Source organism: Tiliqua scincoides, chromosome 2 (assembly GCF_035046505.1).
Source record: "Tiliqua scincoides isolate rTilSci1 chromosome 2, rTilSci1.hap2, whole genome shotgun sequence".
Taxonomy (NCBI): domain Eukaryota; kingdom Metazoa; phylum Chordata; class Lepidosauria; order Squamata; family Scincidae; genus Tiliqua; species Tiliqua scincoides.
Window position 1 is genome coordinate 108,194,815 of NC_089822.1, and position 23,241 is coordinate 108,218,055.

Below are 23,241 nucleotides of genomic sequence, written 5' to 3' on the forward strand. Positions count from 1 at the left end.
CCCATTGCATCATTTGTTTATCCTTAATATCAGGAGTAAAATGTTGTTCCTGTGGAAAATATCAGTTCCTCTGGCCAAAGAGACATGACCTTTTCAAAATGTGATCCCCTTAAGAGGATAAAGATAATGGGGGGGGGGGGATGACTTAATGAGTGGCATTACTCCTGCTAGTGACTGAAGGGGTCTTTTCCTGTTTTGTTTTTCAGCACCAGCTGGTGGAACTGCAGGTCAGCACCCTTACATATACTTGAGTGTGACTTCCAGCATCTCTCAATAATACTCTTCAGATACAAGAGAAAGAACGAATGAGCTTTTTATATACCTATTGCTTGCGTGGCAGGGGGCTGCAAAGGGGGGGGTAAAGGCCTGCAGCGCTTCCATCTTAATTGCGACAGTCTTGTAGCATCTGCAGTGTTCCTATGAGGCATGCACAGGAATGTGCTATAACAAGAAATATCTTTTCTTTCTAATTGGTGCAACCAGGATCCAGCAAGAAACCGAATTGCCCAGTGGCATAATGTGAAACCCGTTCAAGGAATTGCGCAACTGTCCTTCCAGCTGGCAGCTGAACCAATGCTGGGGTCCTACACAATCAGTGTGGATAACATGAAAGGCTACACAAGCTTTGATGTGTCGGAATATGGTATGAATGGGGCAGAGAGCTCACTTGCTCAGAGGAAGTCCTTGTGTGAGGAGTAGGTCCGGCAACACCAAAGGGCTTTGCAGTTGGAGAAACTTGGTCTCCACTGTTTGTGGCTGGTCAGTAGTATGATGGGCAGCCCAGTCCTGAGCTGCCCAGCACCCAAGGCTGCAGAAGCACCAAAATGGCTGCCGCTGCGTTCAATGGATGCCAGGCAGCTGCTTGCAGCTCCCAGTGCCTCCTTGGGGGAAGGGGACATTTGTCCCCTTCCCTGGGTAAGAAAAGTTGCCCCACAATGGGGCTACTTGACTCTGCACCAGCTATTTAACTGGCACAAAGTAAGGGAGTTCCGTGTCGGGCTGGGAGGCCCGACGCAGGGCTCTGGATTCAACGTAGCACAGCCCCACCATAAGAACATAAGAACAGCCCCACTGGATCAGGCCATAGGTCCATCTAGTCCAGCTTCCTATATCTCGCAGTGGCCCACCAAATGCCCCAGGGAGCACACCAGATAACAAGAGACCTGCATCCTGGTGCCCTCCCTTGCATTTGACATAGCCCATTTCTAAAATCAGGATGTTGCACATACACATCATGGCTTGTATCCTGTAATGGATTTTTCCTCCAGAAAATTGTCCAATCCCCTTTTAAAGGCATCCAGGCCAGATGCCGTCACCACATCCTGTGGCAAGGAGTTCCACAGACTCAACACATGCTGGGTACAAAAATATTTTCTTTTGCCTGTCCTAGCTCTCCCAACATTCAATTTTGGTGGATGTTCCCTGGTTCTGGTGTTATGTGAGAGTGTAAAGAGCATCTCTCTCTATCCACTTTATCCTTCCCATGCATAATTTTGTATGTCTCAATCATGTCCCCCCTCAGGCGCCTCTTTTCTAGGCTGAAGAGGCCCAAACACCATAGCCTTTCCTCATAAGGAAGGTACCCCAGCCCAGTAATCATTTTAGTCGCTCTCTTTTGCACCTTTTCCATTTCCACTATGTCTTTTTTGAGATGTGGCAACCAGAACTGGACGCAGTACTCCAGGTGTGGCTTTACCATCGATTTGTACAATGGCATTATAATATTAGCCGTTTTGTTCTCAATTCGTTTTCTAATGATCCCAAGCATAGAATTGGCCTTCTTCACTGCCGCCGCACATTGGGTCGACACTTTCATCGACCTGTTCACCACCACCCCAAGACCTCTCTCCTGATCTGTCATAGACAGCTCAGAACCCATCAGCCTATATGTAAAGTTTTGATTTTTTGCCCCAATGTGCATGACTTTACACTTACTTACATTGAAACGCACCTGCCATTTTACTGCCCATTCTACCAGTCTGGAGAGATCCTTCTGGAGCTCCTCACCATCACTTCTGGTCTTCACCACTCAGAAAAGTTTGGTGTCGTCTGCAAACTTAGCCACCTCACTGCTCAACCCTGTCTCCAGTTCATTTATAAAGAGGTTGAAAAGCACCACCAGTGAGTTTAAAACGAGCCCTGCTATTTAACTTGTTCCATGAGGACTGGTCACTTTTTCTTTTCCTCTTCTCCAGTGCTTCCAAAATACGAAGTGACTCTGGTGGAGCCTCTTAAAGTCTTTTCAGGAGACAGCAGTTTCCCTCTGAAAGTTTGTGGCAGGTACGCATTCAAATATCTATCATTTTGTTTTGATAGACAATGTTACACCAAATATATAGCGGTTTCCTAATAATTCCATTAACTTGCAGGAGCTAAGGCTTATTTTGACACATTTCTGCAGTGTTGTGGGATGGTATTTGTTTTGATATGAATTGGGGCAATACTAAGTGGGGGAAATACTAAGTGGCCATACTAATCTTTTGCCCCTGCTATGTCCTTGATTTGGGTTCTCTGATCCCTGGCTTTCTCAGGAGGAAGGCTCCTATTGGTGCCAATGCAATCTCTCCTCCCAGGGAAAATAGCAGTGATGGGTATGGGAATTGGGCATCCAGATCAAGGTTGGGTGGGAAAGGATTCAAGTTATCCATCTTCTTCTCCTTCCTGTGGAGGAAGTTATCCTTCCTCTGACCCCCACAGTCTCAATCCTGATCCCCCCTCCTCATGTGCAGTTGCTAGTATCGCGCAAAGCAGAACAAAGCCAAGCATATAATTAACATAACAGGCAGTTTGTCTGGTTTGTCCCTCAGTGACTGAAGCAAATGTCTCTGTTGAGACTGATAAGGGTAAAGGTGACGAACTGCAATCTGGAAAATCAGAGTGAAAGGAACACAGCTCCCCCCCCCCCATTATCCAGTATTTATGTTCACCTCTCAAAAATGTTCCTGATTAGAGCAGCAGGTTTTGTCTTCCGGTACTCTGAGCAGCTGCCCATATTGCCTTTTGAGCTGAGCTTACTCTAGCCCTGGGCTCATTTCTCCTCTCAAAATTCAACACTGTGGGATTTTCTCCATTGCTGGCAAAGACAGGCTACAGTTGTGTTTATTTCCATCATCTGAGGTTGTTGGGAAGATTAGAAGGCAGGTGTATTGTCACATGATTAAGAAGCAACAATTTGTAAATAAATGTCACAGATCAACATTTTACGTGCCATGACCACAATATATAAATAAAGTATGGTACTGGGGATTCTGATGTTGATCCCACCCCCCCTCCAGTACCCTAACTGCCCACCCCACCCATGTCATCGCCCACTCCCCGCCACCATAACACCTTCCCAGCACTGTTCACTGTAACCAAATATTCTTAATAGAGAGTACAGAAAAAAAATTACCATGAATACTGGCACTAGTGAAAGCTAAGAACCTCACAGGACTGGGACAGAATCTACTGGTATCTGAAGGGGTACACCAGATGCCTCCCCCTTTACCTGGTGGCGCTCTCGTTTAGTGGTCTTCAACCATTTCCATTCCCATAAGTTGCTGCAACCCCACAACTGAGACTTGGCCACCCCATTGGGGTCCCCAGCCCAAGGTTGAAGAACACTGTCATAGACGTCAGGCACTTTCAACTTCTCTTACCAGGAAAAGGGAATGAACTTTATAAATAAGATTTATTCCATCTGGAATAATAATGTGCAGAAAGATCATGAGCAATAGTCGAGTGATGGGTTGTTTGTGAATAGAAGGAGACTAATAAAGATCTGTGGCATCCTAATTCTGGAGAAACCACTGAATGGCAGAACATGACTATAGTGTGTGGGTGAGGTAATGTGGGTGCCATGGTAGGGCGCCAGCATCTTTTTCTGGGAGGACTGCTGTGCCTTTAGCAGCTACATGAGAGGCAGACGTTCAGCAGGTAAAGCTTCTCCTGATATCTTTAATGTTCAAAAATGTTCCTGATTAGAGCAGCAGGTTTTGTCTTCCGCTACTCTGAGCAGCTGCCCATATTGCCTTTTGAGCTGAGCTTACTCTTGCCCTGGGCTCATTTCTCCTCTCAAAATTCAACACTGTGGGATTTTCTCCAATGCTGGCATAGACAGGCTACAGTTGTGTTTCATTCCATCATCTGAGGTTGTTGGGAAGATTAGAATATGTTCTTCTTTAATTTGTGAAACTAAGCAGGGTCAGGCCTGGTTAGTACTTGGATGGGAGACCGCCTGGGAATACCGGGTGCTGTAGGCTTATACCATAGTCTTTCGAGACTGAAGGTTGCCAACCATGTGCTTATCGTGAAACTGTTAATGGCATGGGAAAAAACGCTGGTAATTCTATACTCATGAAAGAAGAGAAATAAAGAGTTATGGGTGGAGGCGCTGACTGCTTTATATCTACTCACTCTCCTTCCTAGGTATACATATGGCAAGCCTGTACAGGGTTTAGTGCAAGCAACCTTGTGCCAGAAAGCTTACACTTATTACTGGAGATTACCTGATGAAACAGTACCGAAGCCTAGAGATATCTGCCGGAATTACACAGGCCAGGTAAGGATGAGCAAAAGAGTGGACCTGGCGGAGGAGTGGCTGGGAGAAGACGAGCTTCAGGGTGAGACAAAGGAAAGAAGAGCAGAAATAAACAAATCAAGTAGAAAGTAATAGTAGAATCATGACAGCTGGTGGGAAGGGTTCAATCCCCCCCCGAGCCATCCCCCCCCCCCCGCAACTACTATTTAGGAAACGAAATGCAGTGAATCCTGATTCCTCTGGCTGTCACGCACATGTCACTCTACCCTACCCCACTCTGATATCAGCAGGCATAGGGGAGCTTTTCTTCCCTGCCTGTTGTCGTGGCATTTCTGCATCGCACATTCCCCTGGGCTGTTGCCAGCAGATTAGGATGCAGCCTCTGCAGGGGTTTCATACCACATAATGGCTTCTAACTGAAGCAGCACTGTGAATCCAGAGGCCAGGTCAATACAGCTGCTGGCAGTGGCACAACCACTCTGCTGCCATCTCCATAGTGGCTAGAACTGAATTTGTGTGAAGCCCTTCCACACCAGACTGTTCACCCTGTGCTATGAAGCATAGAGCTAAAGTAAGAATGCAGATGACTCACAGTCACAGCACTGAACTTCCAGTATCAAACTAACTGAGTGGCAGGACTATAATAATTATTCTACTGAGTCGGATCAAGAGCCCATCTAGACCACCATCTGTCTTCCATGGAATGGAAAATGGAGCATGTTGAGTTCTCCCCTCACCCTTTCCACCAATGTTTGTGTAGACCTATTTCCATTGTTTCCCTACACCCCTGCCAACAGGGAAACACATCACAATATGGTATTAGTTCATGGCACAATATGGCTTCCTAAACATTAGGGGAGAAGGAGGGAAAACTCAACACCTCCACACATTGGGTAGCAGTCTTATGTTGCGCACCACATCTAGCTCTGCCGGGAGCCAATTATTGGGACAAACATGACATTTTATATTCCCTCTGACTGTTTTCCAGACTGATAGGACTGGCTGCTTCTCTGCATCTGTGGAACTGTCCCAGTTCCGCCCTGAGAGCCATGATCACAGCCATAGCATTGGTGTGGTCGCTACCTTGGAAGAAGCTGGAACAGGTAAAGCCAGGTGTTTGCAGGAGACTGTGCTGGTTGTGTGGAGCTGTGAATGTGAGATGCAGAGGGAGGGGGTTTCTCCTGTAGAAAATGAAAGAGGAAGGCAATCCATCTCTGAACGAGCTCAGTAATCCTTGCGCTTTTATTATGATGAGGTGCTGGTCATTATGATTGGTGGATGAGGCCCTTTAAAAGCTAGGGAAATCTCTGGAAGTGTGCATATGTATGCAATAGGCCTCTATGTGATCTGAACAGAAACACATTGTCTTCAACTATGAGGTCTTTGTCCATAGGGATAGAGTTTGAGCCACCCAGTGTCAGCGGTTAAAGACAGACTTTGTTCCAACTACAGAGCTTTATTTTTCTCTATAGGAGTGAATGGCAGTCTTTCTTTCTTAGAGATGGGCAAAAAAGAACATTTCTGGGCACACTATGGGAGCTCATCTGACCACCACCAACACTCCCGCAATGAATCTAGAAATTGGGGCAGGGGGAGTGTTTGCTCCCTTTCAGCTGTGTTCTAGATTGCAGCCCGTTGTGTTATAGAACTGATAGAACTGAACTTACCCAGTCCCGTTGTGTTGCCCCAGTCACACAGCCCTGTGGCAGCCCTTCCTTGGATTCCCTTTCTTGATCACAGTAGAGCAGTGCTTCTCAATCTTTTTACTGCTGTGACCCACTTCATCGGCAGTGGCAGCTGCATAACGCTTTGCAGCTTTGCATTGTGCCCCAGGATGCTTTGCAGCTTCTGGCTAGTGCTGGCACATGACCACTTTGTTGGCCATGTCACGCTCCAGAATGCTTTGCAGCTTCTGCATAGCACAGGTGTGTGGCCCACCAAAAATCGGGTTGTGACCCAGTGGTGGGTTGTGAGCCATAGTATGAGAACTACTGCAGTAGAGTATTATTCCAAGATTGTGGTTTGATGTTGTGAATGAGTATGGCTCAAGAGCCAGGCCCCAAAGCAATCTGTTGCCACTTTGCTTATCATGGACAAAAGAGGGTTAGCAAACATTAATGGCCCCAAAAGCTCCTTGAATGAGAGACTCCATCGGGGCCCCTCTGGACCCTGAAGTATATCTACCTGAGATGAAGGGTTAAGGGGTATCCTTCCCTCCTCTCCACCTCCTTTGGGAGTAACAGAAAACAGAAGCTGCATATGAGTTGACAGATTCAGAAAGAGGCAGACTGAGACCCAGGATTTGATCTGGGATCAAAGAGGCTGGAATGGAAGTCAAGAGGAACACTGGCAACCAGCATGCTTTGAAGATTTCGGTGCTGATGTTGCTTGCAGGTAATACTTTGTCCCTGGTACTTCTCATCACTCAGGGATGTGGGATATGAGCACATTAGAGGATGGAAGCTTTGGGGCTGGTTTTTGATTCATTGATTGATTGATTGATTGATTGATTGATAATGTTGGCATATGTTGAGTGCCAGTGTCCCAAGGTTTCCATTGCCCAAGGATGAAAGATTCATCATCTGTGGCTACTTCCTGTCTATATCCAAAGGTGTTTGTTTCTGGTAAAACAATATTACAGCCTAAGTCATACTGAACACAATGGGCTTACTCCTGAGTAAGGTAAATAACATTGTTTTCAAACATCTCTACCTATATCTCCTGGCATTAGGAAGTAGCCCAGTGACCATGGGATAGAGTACTCTGTGCAAATGCCCCAGGGGCCTGCTCTACCACCCAAAGATAAGTCTTACTTGTGAGGTGTGCATGTGAACACCATCTGCCAATGGCCTTTTACTGTATTGCAAAATGAAGCGCTTGCCTTTTTCATTAGGATGTACAATATGCCATCTGTAGTTCTGGGGAAGATGTCAGGACACCTGGTTTAAACAGATTTCCTGTGTCCCTTCTACAGGAGTGGAAGCAAATGTGACTCGGCAGATGTATATATCTGATGAAGCAGGATCCATGAACTTTGTGGACTCAGTAAATTTCTACCATCCAGGATACACTTTCAGAGGAAAGGTAATTCTGTGTAGGATCAGTTGCGGACTTGGTCCTGTGCTGCTTGGGTGCACAGGACTGCAAAATGCCCCCCAAGAGGAGACTTACCTCCGCTATGGAGCCTCACGTGACGTCCACTGGCTCTCCAAAAGTCTTTTGAGGCCTCTGGGGCGCTGTTAAACAGTACTTCTGGTTTTCAGATGAAAACAGTATTTTCTAGTTTTAACGGCCCCCTGGAAGCCTCAGAAGGCTTTTGGAGGGTCAGCAGATGCTGCATGGGGCCTCCCCAGGCCTTGGAAGGGCTCCGGGGGGCAGGCGGAGGTAGCAGCATTGGCGCAGCTGGTGCAGCAGTGCCACCCCCACAGGCAATGGTGGCAAGGGCGTTTGCCTCCCCCAACCCCTGCTGTATAGGATTACTGTCTTTTTATTGCTGGTACATCTGTTCATAATGTTTCACTTTTGTGTTTGGTCTAATGTGTGCCATTTGATCTTAGTTTATTGGTGTTTTATAGTTTGTGATTTGTTAGCTGCCTTGAGTGCCTTCAATTTGGAGGCAGAAAAGCAGGACGTAAGGAATTGTATAATAAATAAATACAATATTTTGGGGTGTGTCCTCTTCTATACTTTTCACTATAATGTTAGAAATGTACTTAAAGGCAAAAATGACTGCAAACAGCTTCAAAATCCCTCCTTTCTCTTTTTGTTTTTTTTTGGAGTTGGGAATTGTGTGAATAAACCTCAGCTTGTCCTGTATTTCTCCCCTCGCAGCTCAAAGCCCTGGAAAAAGATGGATCTGTCCTGAAGAACCACCAGGTGTACTTGGTCATTAATGTTAATAATACTCAGACCAACCAAAGCCTCACTACTGACAGCAGTGGTGTGGCTACTTTCAGTTTGGACACCACTGCTTGGAACGGAAAAGGGGTCTCTCTGGAGGTGAGGCTGTTTTTCTGTGCACATTGTGTGTGGTAAGAAATAAAGGCATGTTCCCGGAGCATGTTTTGGACTGTAGCAAGATTCTAAAGAAGTTCACTCCAGACTTCCTTCACCTATTTCTCAACCAGGACCACTGTAGCTTTTAGGGGGTTGTCAGCAAGGTGATCTCTGGCGGGTCCCCTCCTGCCTTGGTAGTGATGGTATTTTTCAGGGGCAAAGGGAACATGGTGGGCAGGGATTGCTAGCTACAGCACCTTGCTCCTGTTGGTCTACCAAGAATGAAAGAACCCACACCTGCTGCCACAATAAGGATAGGGAGGGAGATAGGGATAGGGAGAAAGGCTCAAGAATTGTTCTAGCTCCCAGGACTGCATCTTTGCAATCAAGCCTAAGGGATATCCAATATATATGAATATCAAAAGCTATCTTTTATTTGCTCAGACCTAGCTGATCCATTTAGCTCAGCATTGTTGACCCTGACAGACAGTGACTTTCCAGGGTTTCAAACAAGGGCTCTAACAACTCTTTCCCAGCCTGCCTGAAGGTGCCAGTGATTGACGTTGCAATCCTATACACACTTACCTGGGGGTAAGAGTCAGACAGTTATCTGTTACCCAGCATATGCCTGATCTTGTCTGATCTCGGAAGCTAAGCAGGGTCAGGCCTGGTTAGTACTTAGATGGGAAACTGCCAGGGAATACCGGGTGCTGTAGGTTTATACCATAGTCTTTCGAGACTGAAGGTTGCCAACCAAGAGTCAGACCCATTATTCTCAGTGGAGTCGACTTCTGAGCAGGCATGGATAGGATTGCACTGTGAATCTGGGATCTCCTACAAGAGAGGATTGTGCTCTGTCACCAAGCCTCAGCCCCACGAGGCTGTGATGGGCAGATGGCTGTTTGTACGCCTCTTCTCCACAAAAATTTCCAATAATCCCCAGAGATGAGCTTATGAGAAGAGTAATTGTGCAGTTCACATTACAGGGACATAAGAAGTAGGAAGGGAAGCATTAAGCAGCATGGTGGAGAAAGGAAAAAATGTAGGAAAAAGAGCAGGTTCAGATACAAACCAAGTGTGAGGCTTGGTTTGCCTTCACATCTCTCTCTCTCTCTCTCTCTCTCTCTCTCTCTCTCTCACACACACACACACACACACACACATTCTGTTAATGCGGCTGCTAATGTGGAAAAGAAAGCAGAGGAGAGGCATTTGCATTACAAATGAACATTCTCACCTGTATCAGTTTTATACTCTCTCTACAGAGCAAATCTGGATATTATAGGCCTCCTGTATGCAGTGGCCTCAGCCCACATATGAGCAGTTTTGCTTTTTTACCCAGCAGGTGGCAGTGTTGTCACAAATACTCTGAGCAAACGGGTTGCAAAAAAAAAAAAAAAGCACTGGAAAATCTTGGTGTTGTTAAGGACCAATTTTTACACCGCCTTTCCTCCAAAGAGCTCAGGGTGGTGTACACAGCTGCGTCACTCCTTTTTTTCTCACAACAACCCTGTGAGGTAGGTGAGGCTGAGAGAAAGTGACTGGCCCAAGGTCACCCAGGAAGCTTGTGACTGAGCGGGGAGTTGAACTTGGATCTTCCAGGTCTGAGTCCACCTCCCAAAGCACTACACCACTCTGGCTTAAGTCAGTCTTCACATTGAAGAAATGTTCAGTACAGGTTGTTGATCACACTGTGCAACTCAAAAAATGTCAGTCAAATCTGTAATGTTTCTTATACGATTCAGAGGTGCTGATTTAGTGACTGATTCAGTAGCCATCTGCAGTTTTGTTTTTTTTAAATGTATTTAATATGAAAGTTTAACATTTTTAAATGTGTTTTTTAATGTGATTAATCAGGAGTGCCATTTTAGTTTATCACAAGTTTTGTAATTGATGAATCTAATCAGTGAATAGGCTAAAGGTTGCAGCACTCATTCTAATTCAGGCAATTAAGTAATTGTGCATATTTCTTTCCCAGGGAAGGCTCAGTCTTCAGGATCCAGTGTATGTGCCAGGGAAGGTCAATCAGTACTACCAGAATGCTTACCTCTACCTTCAGCCTTACTACACCACCACCAAAAGCTATGTGAAAATTGAACAATTGCAGGGAGTGCTACCTTGTGAGCAGAAGCAGGAAGTTAGGGTGGATTACAGCATCGATGACAGTGATCTAGGAGAAAGCACCAAAGTGGAAGGAGTCATCTTTTCCTATTATGTGAGCACTCTGGGCAGGGCAGATATTGGGGATGGGGCATGCCAGAGATGGTGGAATAAGGAACCACACAGCCTAAGAGAGAGGCCAGTTCCCTTCTCATCCTGTGTGGTTCTGTTTTGGAGTACAGTTCAGAAGTATTCTCCTGCCCAAGCTCCCTTACTTCACCAGAGCAGCATTCCCTTCCATTTGTCCTTCCTCCTGCATCCTCCCAGAACACGTTCACGCAGAACACTAAATATTCACGCAGAACACTAAATATTCACGCAGAACACTAAAGGCCACATTTGGTCCTTGTGTTCATGACATCTGTGAATGTGAGATGAAATGGGGAAGAGCAATCACATGTACCTTCAAGCTAACACAGCCCCTTCTACCACTTGTAACATCTAAAAGATGGAAATCTAACAGTTTGAATATTCAGTGGTGCTTGTAGGTATGTATCTTCATACATTAGACTCGTGCTATGTCCTACGAACATACAGAAGTCTCCAATCTTTTCCAGTTCCAGAACCCAAAATTATGAAGCCCTAATACATAAGATACTGTCTGATACTAAATCAGACATTTGGTCCATATTGTCAATACAGACCTGGCAGCAGCTCTCCATGGTTTTAGACAGAAGTTTTCTTCTACCCTTTGTGGATATATCAGGGATTGAACTTGGTCTGTTCTGCAATCAAGGCAGGTGCTCTCGCGCTGAGCTACAGCCCTTCTCAAATTAGTTTTCTGGAATGGGTCTTGCTTTCTTCTTGTAATACTGTTTATCCGTTTAACATTTATCCTTTGCTGTCATTCCCAGAGAAGGATATGCTGTCTCTTTCAGTGCCAAGGATGGCAAATGCAAATATTTTTCCCATCAAGACCAAGGTTATTTCCCTTTGCAGAACCAGAACCCTAAGTAGGCTCTAGTTCTGCTATTCCACTTTCCACTATTGCTGTTCCACTATTTCACTTTTCACTGACTGTATCTGGTGGATATGGCTTTCTGCTCAGGCATGTCCTGGGATAGATCAATATTTCTATGCATTTGGTTCAGTTCTCACACTTCATCCACCTTTTCAGTAGAATCCATGAACTTATCATGCTTCCATTTGCACACCCACACACACACCAGAAGCCTTTGAAAAGGAAGTGCCAGCAGAAAAGAGCTGTGGTTTATACTTAAAAACACAAGCATGCAACTTAAAAAAAAATCCCCTCAATCTGTGATGAAAGAGGCCACTGAATTCTGGCAAAAGCCTTGTGAACAAACATGTCAGGAAATGGTGCCTATGAAAGAGATGGGAGGAATAAAACTGTGAAAGAGGAGGAGGTGGTCGAGCTGGGAAATATAATGGGATGATTGTCGTGTTTGGGGAATGCAAATATGGAGGTGGGGCTTGGAGGCATTCCCTGGGTGGGAGGATAGGGTGCCCACACTTGGGTTGTGCATCCACGTCAATTTTGGGTGAAGAAAACCCTTTAAATGGTTTTTATAGAGGATTCTGCTGCATTTGAGAAAGATATACCCCTACAGAGAATGACAACATTTGCATAGTGCGTACTGCTCATCATGCAGTAGATCTGTATCTACTGCACAGATCTGTATCTGCCCCACATTTCCCTGCTCTCTCTCCTCCCTCCAAGTCCCTGTGCTTTGAGTCCTCAGGAAAAAATTTAGTCCAGGGTTGAGTGGGATTCAGGGATAGGACTGACTCAAGACATTTTGGTGCCTGAGGTAGAAAGTCAAAATGGCACCCCCACTCCTGTTTACCTGTCCTTCAGCAGCAACCATTCACTTCAGGGGAGACACGTGTCAGAGAACTTCCTGGTGAACTGTGCCCCATTGATCAGATACATCATTCTCCCAGTCTGCCGCCTTTAGCCTGCCTCCTCTCTGGGGGAGATGGAAATGGGGGGCTGTTTCATCAACTGTTCCTATATGGATGATTGCATTCCAGAGTTGTCTCTTCCTTCCCTAGGTGACAGGAAAGGGGAAAATTCTTCTCCATGGACAGAAGAATGTGAATAGCAAGGATGGTGGTAAGTCTGCTAGCCAACTCCTCCTTAAAGACTGGGTACAAGTCTTCTGTGGTAGACTGGGGGGGGGGGAGCAGATCAAAGGAAATGACTTGGGAAGGAAAACTGGAGGGGTTTGTATGTAAAAACATCAGAACAGAAAGGGGAAGAGTGTAGAGAGGCTGGTATTAGCCAAGGAATTAAGAATTTTTGGTATTCCACTTGGTGTCGTAAACACCCTTCCATCTTTTCAGGTCTGCAGGGTTCCTTCTCCATCTTGTTGAGCATTAACTCTGACTTTGCGCCACGACCCTCCCTGGTGGTTTATTCTCTTTTCTGTGATGGAGGAGTCATAGCAGACAAAATCAACTTTGAAGTATCCATGTGCTTCAAAAATCCGGTGAGCAGGCCTAAGGTTGCCATGGGTGGAGCAGCTGCTGGGAGGGAGGGGGAGTCCAGGCAGAGGGGAAGAAAATGCATGGATGTTGTTGGAATAAAAATACAACACAAATAAGCCTGCTACTTTGGTGAAAAGAATGGGCTAGGATGTGACTAAGGGTGCAATCCTGACCCATTTTCCAGCACCAAGGTAAGAGCAGTGCAACTCTAGGGTAATGGAACAAACATTGCCTTACCTTGAGGAGGCCTCTGTGACTGCTTCCCAACTGCAGGATGCAGCACATGCCCCACTGGCACAGCTATGCCAGTGCTGGAAAGCTGGTTAGGATTGCGCCCTAAATTCTACAAATATAGCAGAGAAGATTGTACTGTAGAGAAGAGAGTGTTATGTAGGCTAAATGATATTATAGATATATGGGAAGGGAGTGTTCTTCTGGCTTCACCCCTTCCCCAAAGTGCATTCTATCATGTGAATAAACAGTACAAGCATGTCCCAAATCTTAATTTGGGATGTTAATTGTAGTTGTGGATTGCCTATATTGCCAGGAAGATCAACTTGACGATCTTAGAAGTCCTTTCCAGTTCTGCTTCTATGAGTCTATTTAACAAAACAATGATCGCTGGTAACAAAGAGCATCAAAGCCAGAGTGTTGGGAAAAAAAATTTTAAAGTGATCATTTACTTGGTCTTATTTTGTCTCACTTCAGTATACAGTTCAGTACATGGAACTGCCAAACAGGGCTTAACAGGTTCCAAAAATACATGGAATGTATTACAAGAACATGGTGGTACCAGCCGTGTGCACTGGCGGGCATCACAGCACATTAACAGCCCTTGCTGTGCCTGATGCCAGGGGCTAAGTGCCCCTCCTCACCCATCCCAAGTCTCTCTCTGTTCTCTCTTGCATGATGGCGACCCAATATTTATGACACAATTAGAGAACATATCGCAACAGATCAGGAAATCTGCTGCCTTAGGCCTTCTGTAGGTTTGGGCCATAAGGCTGTGACCTCTGTACAGTGGGAAGCCCCTTGTATAAAGTTCACCTCATTTTGAACTCGGGTCTCTTTAAGTGCCTGTGATATTAGAATAATATTGCTTCCCTACTTTACAGGGCTATTCAGTAATGAGTCTTGAAGTAATTTAAGTGAAATGCTATAAAAATGGTAACAATTATGCCTTGCCTATGATTACGTCTCCTGCTTTTGTTCATTCTGGCTCGGCTGATTTTTGATTCCTACCCATTCCTGCAGGTCAGCCTAGCGTTCTCTCAGCAGCAGGAGCTGCCAGGCGCCAGCATCAATCTTGAGCTGACGGCAACTCCCGGCTCATTGTGTGCTGTCCGTGCAGTGGACCAGAGCGTGTTACTCCTCAGGAGTGAGAGAGAGCTCTCCAACCAAACTGTAAGTGGGCAGGGGTGGGATGGCAGGGGTTATGGAAAGATCTGGAAAATTGTGTGTTGGTTCACAGTGCTTATCAGCTCTGTCCGGTGACACTGACTCAGGGTGAAATTTAAAAATAATTCAAGTTTACAGTAAAATAGTGAATCATTATAACCAGAATAAGAATAAACTCCTGCAAGAAAAAGCTCATTAAGAACATGGCAGCAGCGCAATATGTTTTAACAAGTCTTTATAAACAGCATACCTCCATAGTCTCGTTCAGGGAGACTATTAATGGGGTTCTTAGCTGTGCAATTGAGAAGGGCATGTGAAGATTGTATGTGACAAAGAGCCCAACCCTACCTAAATTTCCCTGGGCCAATGCAGCAGCGCTAGCATGGGCTACACTGCATCCCGCAGGGGAGTTTAGCAGGTGAAATAATAATAATAATAATAATAATAATACAGGTATTTCTATACCGCCTTTCTTGGTCCTCAGATTTCTCCTTAGACTTTATTCAAGGCGGTTTACATAGGCAGGCAAATTAAATCCCAGTAGGGATTTTTACAATTTGAAAGAAGGTTTCTATCTTTCAAGAAACCACAACATTCAGATGTTTCTTTCTTGATCTGGCTGCACATTCTGGCCTCCATCCTCCCACGCTCAGAGCAGATGGAATAGCTTGGCTCAGCTTGTCAGCTGCTTCAAGGTCGCACGGTGCCGGTGGCCTCGAACTGGCGACCTTCGGATGTCTCCTTGGGGTATGGGGACATTTGTCTCCTTGCCCCTGGGTAAGCCCCAGCCCTCACAATGGGTCAACTCTGATCTGAGCCAGTGATATCACTGGCGCAAATTGCATTGACCTGTGGCTGTGGATCAGGCCCAGGAAGGTGGATAGGCTGCAGTGTGCACCGGCGCTGCCGATCCCGTCCCCTCCCATGCCCAATCCACCCACCCTGTCCCCATCACTACTCTTCCCTGCCCTGTTCCACCCCCTCCCACCCTTCCCCTGCCCCTACTTTGTACAGCGCCAAACTTACCTGCTCCAGCGGGCATTATTCTTGCCGTTGGCATGCATGGGAAAGTCCTGGCCTTCCCACTGGTGCATGCAATGCCATTGCAAATTGCTTTATGGCACTTTCGCAACAGTGTGAAGGCTTGGCGTCCTGGCGGAGCATGCACTCCACCAGCAAACCTCTCTGTCAGAATTGGGGCCAAGGTTTCTGGGGTTATCTTGCTAGATTTTCCTAGCTACACGTGTTTTTTTTTTTCCTTTCTGGAAGTGGCATATCATGTGTAAGCATGCTTTGCATTCTTCTGTCAGGGGAGTGGCAGGTTCATTCATACCCTTTCTCTTGATAGTCCCTGTGTACTTTCTTTTGCAGTTGTATGAGATGTTCTCTTTCTATGGAGGGTATCCTTATCAAGTCGCTGAGTACGATCACTGCTTTCCAGAAGGGCCTTTCATTGACCCTATACCACTGGCACGGGAAAAGCGCTCTTTCTGGATACCCTGGCATGATGATGGAGTAGATTTCTTCAGTTTTCTCAGGGTGAGTGACTTCACCTAGAATGGGGGAAATCCTTGTAGAACAGGGATGTCAAACTCATTTTATACAGATGGCCAAAGTTAGTATTTGTGGTGCCTTGCTGGGGGCTGTGACATCATTAAGCAGATGATGGCCAGAATGAAGCACTTTGTCCCTGCATAGAAATTCATTAGCTGCAAATGACAGAAGAGAAAATGTGCAAATCTTGTTTATATTTTCAAGATATGAGAAAGGCCAATTATCTAGCTGGGAGAGCCCAATTAGAACGGAAGCTGGATAGATTGCTTCTGGGGGCCACATTCAGCCTGCAGGTCTTATGTTTTACATCCCTAGCTGGAAGAGTGAATGTCATGTGGAGGCATATAATGGGAGGATATGACAGCTGAGAGACAGAGCGGGTAAGGCCATGGAGGGTTTTGTAGGTAAGGAAAAGGAGCTGGTTCTGGATCTGGAGAGGAAGCCAGTGAAGGGATTTAAGGAGGGACGGATGTGTGTGTAGGTGAATGATTTTGGCAACATTGTACTGGATGGAGATGAGGGGCCCAAGAGAAGTTTGCAGTAGTTAATGCAAGAGATTATTGGAATGTGAATTGGGGATTTTGCAGAGGAAGCAGGGCTAGATTCTTGCAGTATTGTAAATGGAAAGGTGACATTTTAGCCACATAACATCAGTGCACAGAACCATTCCAACAGTAAACAATGGTTCATTGTCATACTAACGAACGCAATCTTCTTCTTCTTTTGGTCTCACCACTAACTTATGACAGGAGATGGGACTGAAAGTTTTGTCTAACTACAAAATAAAGAAACCAACAAAATGCAGACATCACCGCCCCTACTTCGGGAATGGAATGCTGGCTGGTAAGAATTTTCCAACTTCCCAACTATTTGGCTGGATACATTTGGCTGGAGACAGTTTTTTTAATGCAAATTGAAGATGGTATGAAGAAGCACTTTCATCCCACTGGTATTGCTTCTGTTGTCGGGTTTTGTAGTACATACTTGAAAAAGTTCAGAATTTCTTTTTGATCAGAGACAGCAGCAGAACAAAAGAAATGAGCATGTCGTAGACAAGGCTTCTCTCATACTGTTTTCATTTGTCTTAAAAATTGTGTCTGTGTCTAGCCTGTGACTGAGCACACCTCTTAGCTGTGAGCTTATTAGAAACAGGGGCATTTTATTGGAAAGTAAGGGGTAAGACTATGCCTGTGGTTTGTTCTCTTGAACCAGCAGCAGGATCTCGGTTCGGAGCAATGGACAGTCCTTCCCTAACATCTTCAGATGAGCGCATCTTGGGATCACGGCCTCGACTGTCTTCCTCTGAATTTCAAGCCCGCAAGAACTTCCCTGAGACCTGGCTCTGGAATTTGTATCCCATTAAGTAAGTTGTGTTTTAAAGATGAGAGCTGTTTCATGTCTATCTAATATCTGAATTAAAAGCAGATATTCCAGAGTTAAAAGCAGATTAAATGCATCAGGATGCAGCTAATTTCAGCAGAATAACATTTGTGATATTGTGGGCATTTATGTTCACCACACAGATGGGCATATCTCTATAAGAGTTTAATGTATCCATTTCTGATTGCCTTCTTAAGGATACCACATTAGCAAGAGGGAAAACTGAAGACTTCATGTGTTCTTATAGTTTCTCCTAAGGGCCAAAGTACACACAACACCAAAAGCAGGCTTCCATTTACTCCTGTGTTGCAGTTGCATGGGGCCAAGATTTAGAATGGAACTACATGGATGTAGAGATGGTATTTAACTTTTAACTCCAAAGCCTACAAGTACCATTTCTGCAATTTGCACCTACTTCCCTACATTCCAGATTGAAATTGTAGTCCTGCTGGGTTGCTGCACACAATTAAACATAAGCCTGTAACTACACACTGATGAACCTTGTAAGAAGGTACTGAGGATGGGGACTACTAAGGCTGCAATCTTATCCACACTTTCCTGGAAGTAAGCTCCATTGACTATAATGGGATACTTCTGAGTAGACATGCACAAGATTGGGCTCAAAGAGTTTGATCCTAATTAATCCAGTATTGTAGAGATCTGAGTTAAGAGTGTGGTTTCGGATGACTCATCAGCATTAAATCTCAGTCTAAAGGGAAGCAACTCACCTGCTTTCAGTTTCAACCTCTACTTATGCAGTTGTCTCCTACTGAGATAGAGACACCATTGGTAGGGTTACCAGATATAAAGGAGAACAGAGTGCCTATACCTTTAACCATTGTATACAAGAGGGAATTTTGGCAGGTGCAGCTTAAACCCTTGCATGTTGAGCTGCAGCTGCCAAAATTCCCTCTTCTATACAATAGTTAAAGGTATAGACACTCTGTCACCATTTGTATCTGGTCACCCTACCTATTGGTCCATCCAGCTCAAGATCATCTACAATAATTGGAGCAGGTCTCCAGGGCTTCAGACAGCCTTTCCAGTCCTATCTGAATCACAGATAGTGATGATAGACTAGGGATGGCCAACCTTTCAACTTTAGGACTCCTGGACCTTTAACAATTGTGTAGAGGAGGGAATTTCAGCAGGTGCATTTAGTCAACTATGAGGGAATCTGTGATTCCCTCTTCTATTCAATTGGCAAGGATTTTGACCCTCATATCCATGGTTTCACTTAACCATGGGTGGTTCTGGAATGGACCCCCCCCCCAAAAAATCTTGGGGCACACCTGTACATATATATGTTCAATCACCATCTTTTGATCAAAACACATCCAAAAGCAACTTACAATAACAAACTCTTTAGTTTTGTGCCCACTAACAGAGACCAGAGGGTGCTCCCACTTCCTTCTCAGGCAACTGGTTTCTTTCAGGTGGTAGGCAGAGAAGAATGCTCTCTGCAGCTGCTCCATTCTCTGGCTGATGTTGGGGGCCAGGCTAATCTTCTTCCCATGGTGCTTATCTTGGAAGAGAGGTGAGGACCTCTCACTTCACATACTTAGGGCGCAATCCTAACCCCTTTCCAGCACTGACTTAAGGGCAATGCAGCTCTGAGGTAAAGGAACAAACATTCCCTTACTTTGAGGAGGCCTCCGTGAGTGACACCCAACTGCAGGAGGCAGCACACGTCCCATTGGCATTGCTATGCCAGTGCTGGAAAGAACTGACATAAGGGGTTAGGAATGCGCCCTTAGTCATGCTGACCTGCCTTTGTTCAAATCCTAGAGTGGAAACACTCTAGGTGGATGGAACCAAAAAAGAATTCTGCTAGGGACAAGCGAGGATTCTGTTTTTAGGGAGAGACATTCTCCTTGCAGCAGGAACTGCCATTCCCTCCTGACAATTCCAATATCTCTGCAGTGGTTCAGGTGTAAATCAAGTGCCAGTCACAGTTCCTGACACCATCACGGAATGGAAAGCCAACATGGTCTGTACCTCCCCAAGCAGTGACTTCAGCATTTCCCCAATGGTGGGGCTGATTGCCTTCAAGCCTTTCTTTGTGAACCTTGCCATGCCGTACTCAGTGGTTCGTGGGGAGTCGTTTCCACTGAAGGCCAGTGTCTTCAACTATTTGAAACATTGCATAAAGGTAAGGAAGATCTCTGTTCCTCCTCAGCTAGAATAAAGCTCCCTGCGAGATGTCCTGAGAGTCTTCCCATATTTACTTGGGATTCGAAAAGAAATCATCATGGACCAAACTAAAACGCTGTTGTTGGCATCCTTCAGTCTCGGAAGACTATGGTGTCACGCTCTGAATGGTGGTTCTGGAACAGAGTGTCCTCTCCAGTGCGTGAAGCCTGGGTAAAGTAGGTATGGAGGATAGGCTGTTACCCATGCAGCAAATCCCCCTTCTCCACGTCGCTGAAATGGTCCAATGGAAAGGCAGAGGCCAATACGGTTGGTTCCAGCAGCGTTGCAGGAGTTGCCAGAACGTGACTGTGTTCAGCCATGAACTGCCTCAGGGGCTCCGGCTCCGGATTTTGCCTCGAGGTTGACTCCTGAAGCCTTTTCCCTAACTAAAATGCTATGCATAAAATAAAAGGTGTATCTCCTTCTAAGTTCAAGGTTAGGACTTGATACCTCAGGAAGAGGAAACAGTCTGAGGGATTTGAGAGAGCACATGCTGGAAACTAATCATGGAGGCATACTTTCCCCTGAATTGGAGATATGTTTCATTCTTACATACCCTTATGCCTGAAGTTCTCAAACAAGGGGTGTTGTGACTACTCCTGCCTGAGAGCCTCAGCCCCTGAAGAGGCAGGGGAAGGGGAGAGGCAGCGACGCGATCCCCTGGACTTAGTACCCCAGGAAGAGGTGAACTCTTTGCTCTGGCACAGTCTCCATCCATAATTCCTCCTGGCTGGTATTTAAGATGTAAAAATCAACCATAGCAGTCCTAATCACAGGCTTAATAGAATGTTTTGTTTGACTCTAAGTAGTCTAAAAGTCTTTTCTTTCTTGGCCTCAGATCATTTTCTTTCCCCCAGTTTCTTTTCTTTGCTATGGCTGATCCCCTTTCTCTTATTCACTAGATCCAGATTGTCCTGTCCAAGTCCAAAGAATATCAGGTGCAGACATGCAAGGACTGTGAATACATTAGCTGCCTATGTGCTGATGAAGCCAAGACTTACTCCTGGAATGTAAAGGCTACTAAACTGGGTAAGGGGGGGCAGACCTGAGGAGAGAGGTAGTAGACAGAAAGTGAATTCAACCAATCACACCTGTGCTCCAGCTAGGCCAATATCCCATTTCCTTGCTGAATCAAAACCAACACACCCATGCACTGAATTATTATTATTATTATTATTATTATTATTATTATTATTATTATTATTATTATTAACAATATTTATATACCGCTTTTCAACTAAAAGTTCACAAGTAAAAGTTCATATATTGGTGGAATTATTCCACCAATATATGTGTAATTGGCCTATAAACCCTTAATGAGCCTCAAAGCCCTTGCATCCTATCTTTTGGTACAGCAAGATCTCATGCTGGAGAAGCCGAGTGAACTGTGATCCACACTACAGCAGCCACTGGGATTGCAGATGTTAAGACCACATAAGCAGTCTTTGCACCACCAATTTAGTGGTGTTGGCCAACTTGCTTCTTAATTGCTACAGCAATTAATACAGAGAGTTAATAAATATAGTAGACAACATGTTTAGAAAACATTATAGGTTCCATGTTATCTGTCCACTAGCTATAAGTGGTGAGTGGGGCTTGATATGCAGCAATGCAATGGGGCTTTGAGGAGGGTAGGAAGCTTGGAGAGGTGTTTGAATTTCTGATTTCTGGATGAGAGATTTTTGCAGTCTTGATGAACTTGCTTGTTTTTGTCACTTGGTGCCAGGTATGGTGAATTTTACTATCACCACCGTGGCGCTAAACAGCAAGGAACTCTGTGGCAATGAACCAGTAGTTGTGCCTGAAAAAGGCCAGAGTGACACCTTGATCAAGCATCTCGTCGTCAGGGTGAGTGTGTAAGACAGTGTTTCTTGTTGCCATTATGATTCCCCTCTCCTAGACGGAGACCACATATAAATATTTATTTGTATTAGATGGACTTTTATATCTTTAAAACACAAAGGTAGGGTTAGGGCTGGGATAAGAGGCTTAGGATATATAACATGGGGTTGGTTGCCTAGTTATAGTGGGATGCAAATGACCAGGGGGTGCAAACAAACAAACAAAAAAACACAGACACAAATGTCCAGGGATGCCAATGTCTGGGACATAATAGTTCAGGACACAAATACCCTAGTACCCACAGTACCTCCCATTTGGAATATTCTTCTGCCTTCCTCCTCTTCCCTGCATCAAGGTTGTTGTTGTTCAGTTGTCCAACTCTTCGTGACCCCATGGACCACGGCATGCCAGGCATGTCTACCTCTAGTTTACTGTTTGTCCAAATTCATATTCATTGCCTCTGTGACACTATCTAACCATCTCATCCTCTGCCGTCCCCTTCTTTTGCCTTCAATTTTTCCCAGCATCAGGGTCTTTTCTAAAGAGTTCTCCCTTCTCATAAGATGACCAAAGTATTTAAGCTTCAGCTTCAGCATCTGTCCTTCCAATGAACAGTCAGGGTTGACCTGAGACTGAAACTGTCTTTCAGGCAAGCAGGTAGTACTGTACTGCTTTTGAGTAACAAGGGAGGTGCCACCATATGAAGTCCCTAAAATCTTTGAAGTGAATGAGTGAGTGAATGTCACAATGAGTTCTCTCTCTCTCTCTCTCTCTCTCTCTCTCTCTCTCTCCCCACTATTCCCTTCCCCCCCCCCCCAGCCTGAGGGAGTCCTGGTGGAGAAGTCGCATAACTCACTGATGTGCCCTGAAGGTCAGTAGCAATTCATGTTTAACCTGGAGATTGGACACAGGAATCAAATGGAAAAGCCAGATGGGGCACCCCATCACCACATACACACGAACATAGGAATTTTAATGGAAATTAGGTTTGAACCCCATAACTGCCAAATTCCTGTTTGTTCCGTTGAGGAGTGCGTGGATGAATTTCCCATGTGCCCCACAGAACTCTCTCTTAGTCTGCCACTCTTAGTGGTGCCCAAAATGTCCTTTGCATTGCCTCGTGGCAGAGGCTTCCTCTGCTAAGAAAGCAGAACCGTGCTTACAGAAGGAAAAATCTGCAGTCACAGAGAAATGAGCAGCAGGGCTCAGGTGTTCTTGCCAATCAGTTTCTTCCTATTGGCAAGGAGGTCTGAGGTTTGATGTCAGCATAAAAATCCCCACAAAAAACAGAAACCAAAATTTAGATGAATCATGCCTTGCTTCACACTGAGCTTTTTGAATTGTGATAGGCCTGATATTTGGACCCTCAAGATTCAGTTCATCATTCCATCTGCTTTCCAACAGAGTAAGGGCTGAATACATTCATCACAAAGATCAAGAATTCTGGAGTCTTCCTTAGCCTGTCTCCTCTTGCAGAACTTCCCATGTACTGTACTGCTCTTATTCACATATATGCTCTTCATTCTTTTGATAGGAGGTTCGACTTCAGATTCACTTTCCTTAGAGGTCCCTGAAAATATGGTGCCAGATTCAGCCAGGGCCTCAGTTTCTGTTGTTGGTAAGAACTAAGCTAGTTCATCTTCTCCAAGTATTTTACACTTTTTTTAAAAGCATAAGGGTGCAATCCTGAGAGCGCTCTGGGCTGATGCAAGTCCCTTGTGCCAGCCCACCATTGCTGCAAAAGTGCC

The 23,241-nt window shown here is 45.2% G+C and overlaps 1 protein-coding gene across 1 annotated transcript in view; it reads left to right on the top strand.

Annotated features, from left to right (window-relative positions):
- Window positions 1-592: 592 nt before the first annotated feature.
- Window positions 593-23,241, top strand: part of A2ML1 (alpha-2-macroglobulin like 1) — a 36,864-nt gene continuing 14,215 nt past the window's right edge. Inside the window, exons 1-18 of the mRNA XM_066614063.1 lie at window positions 593-643; window positions 2,196-2,280; window positions 4,408-4,540; window positions 5,508-5,622; window positions 7,494-7,603; window positions 8,351-8,518; window positions 10,494-10,730; window positions 12,692-12,752; window positions 12,983-13,128; window positions 14,381-14,530; window positions 15,896-16,063; window positions 16,828-16,921; window positions 17,291-17,441; window positions 19,382-19,625; window positions 20,575-20,680; window positions 21,378-21,499; window positions 22,313-22,364; window positions 23,028-23,111. Coding sequence (XP_066470160.1) covers window positions 607-643; window positions 2,196-2,280; window positions 4,408-4,540; window positions 5,508-5,622; window positions 7,494-7,603; window positions 8,351-8,518; window positions 10,494-10,730; window positions 12,692-12,752; window positions 12,983-13,128; window positions 14,381-14,530; window positions 15,896-16,063; window positions 16,828-16,921; window positions 17,291-17,441; window positions 19,382-19,625; window positions 20,575-20,680; window positions 21,378-21,499; window positions 22,313-22,364; window positions 23,028-23,111 — 2,263 coding nt within the window. The 5' untranslated portion in view covers window positions 593-606. The remainder of the gene's footprint in view (window positions 644-2,195; window positions 2,281-4,407; window positions 4,541-5,507; window positions 5,623-7,493; window positions 7,604-8,350; window positions 8,519-10,493; window positions 10,731-12,691; window positions 12,753-12,982; window positions 13,129-14,380; window positions 14,531-15,895; window positions 16,064-16,827; window positions 16,922-17,290; window positions 17,442-19,381; window positions 19,626-20,574; window positions 20,681-21,377; window positions 21,500-22,312; window positions 22,365-23,027; window positions 23,112-23,241) is intronic.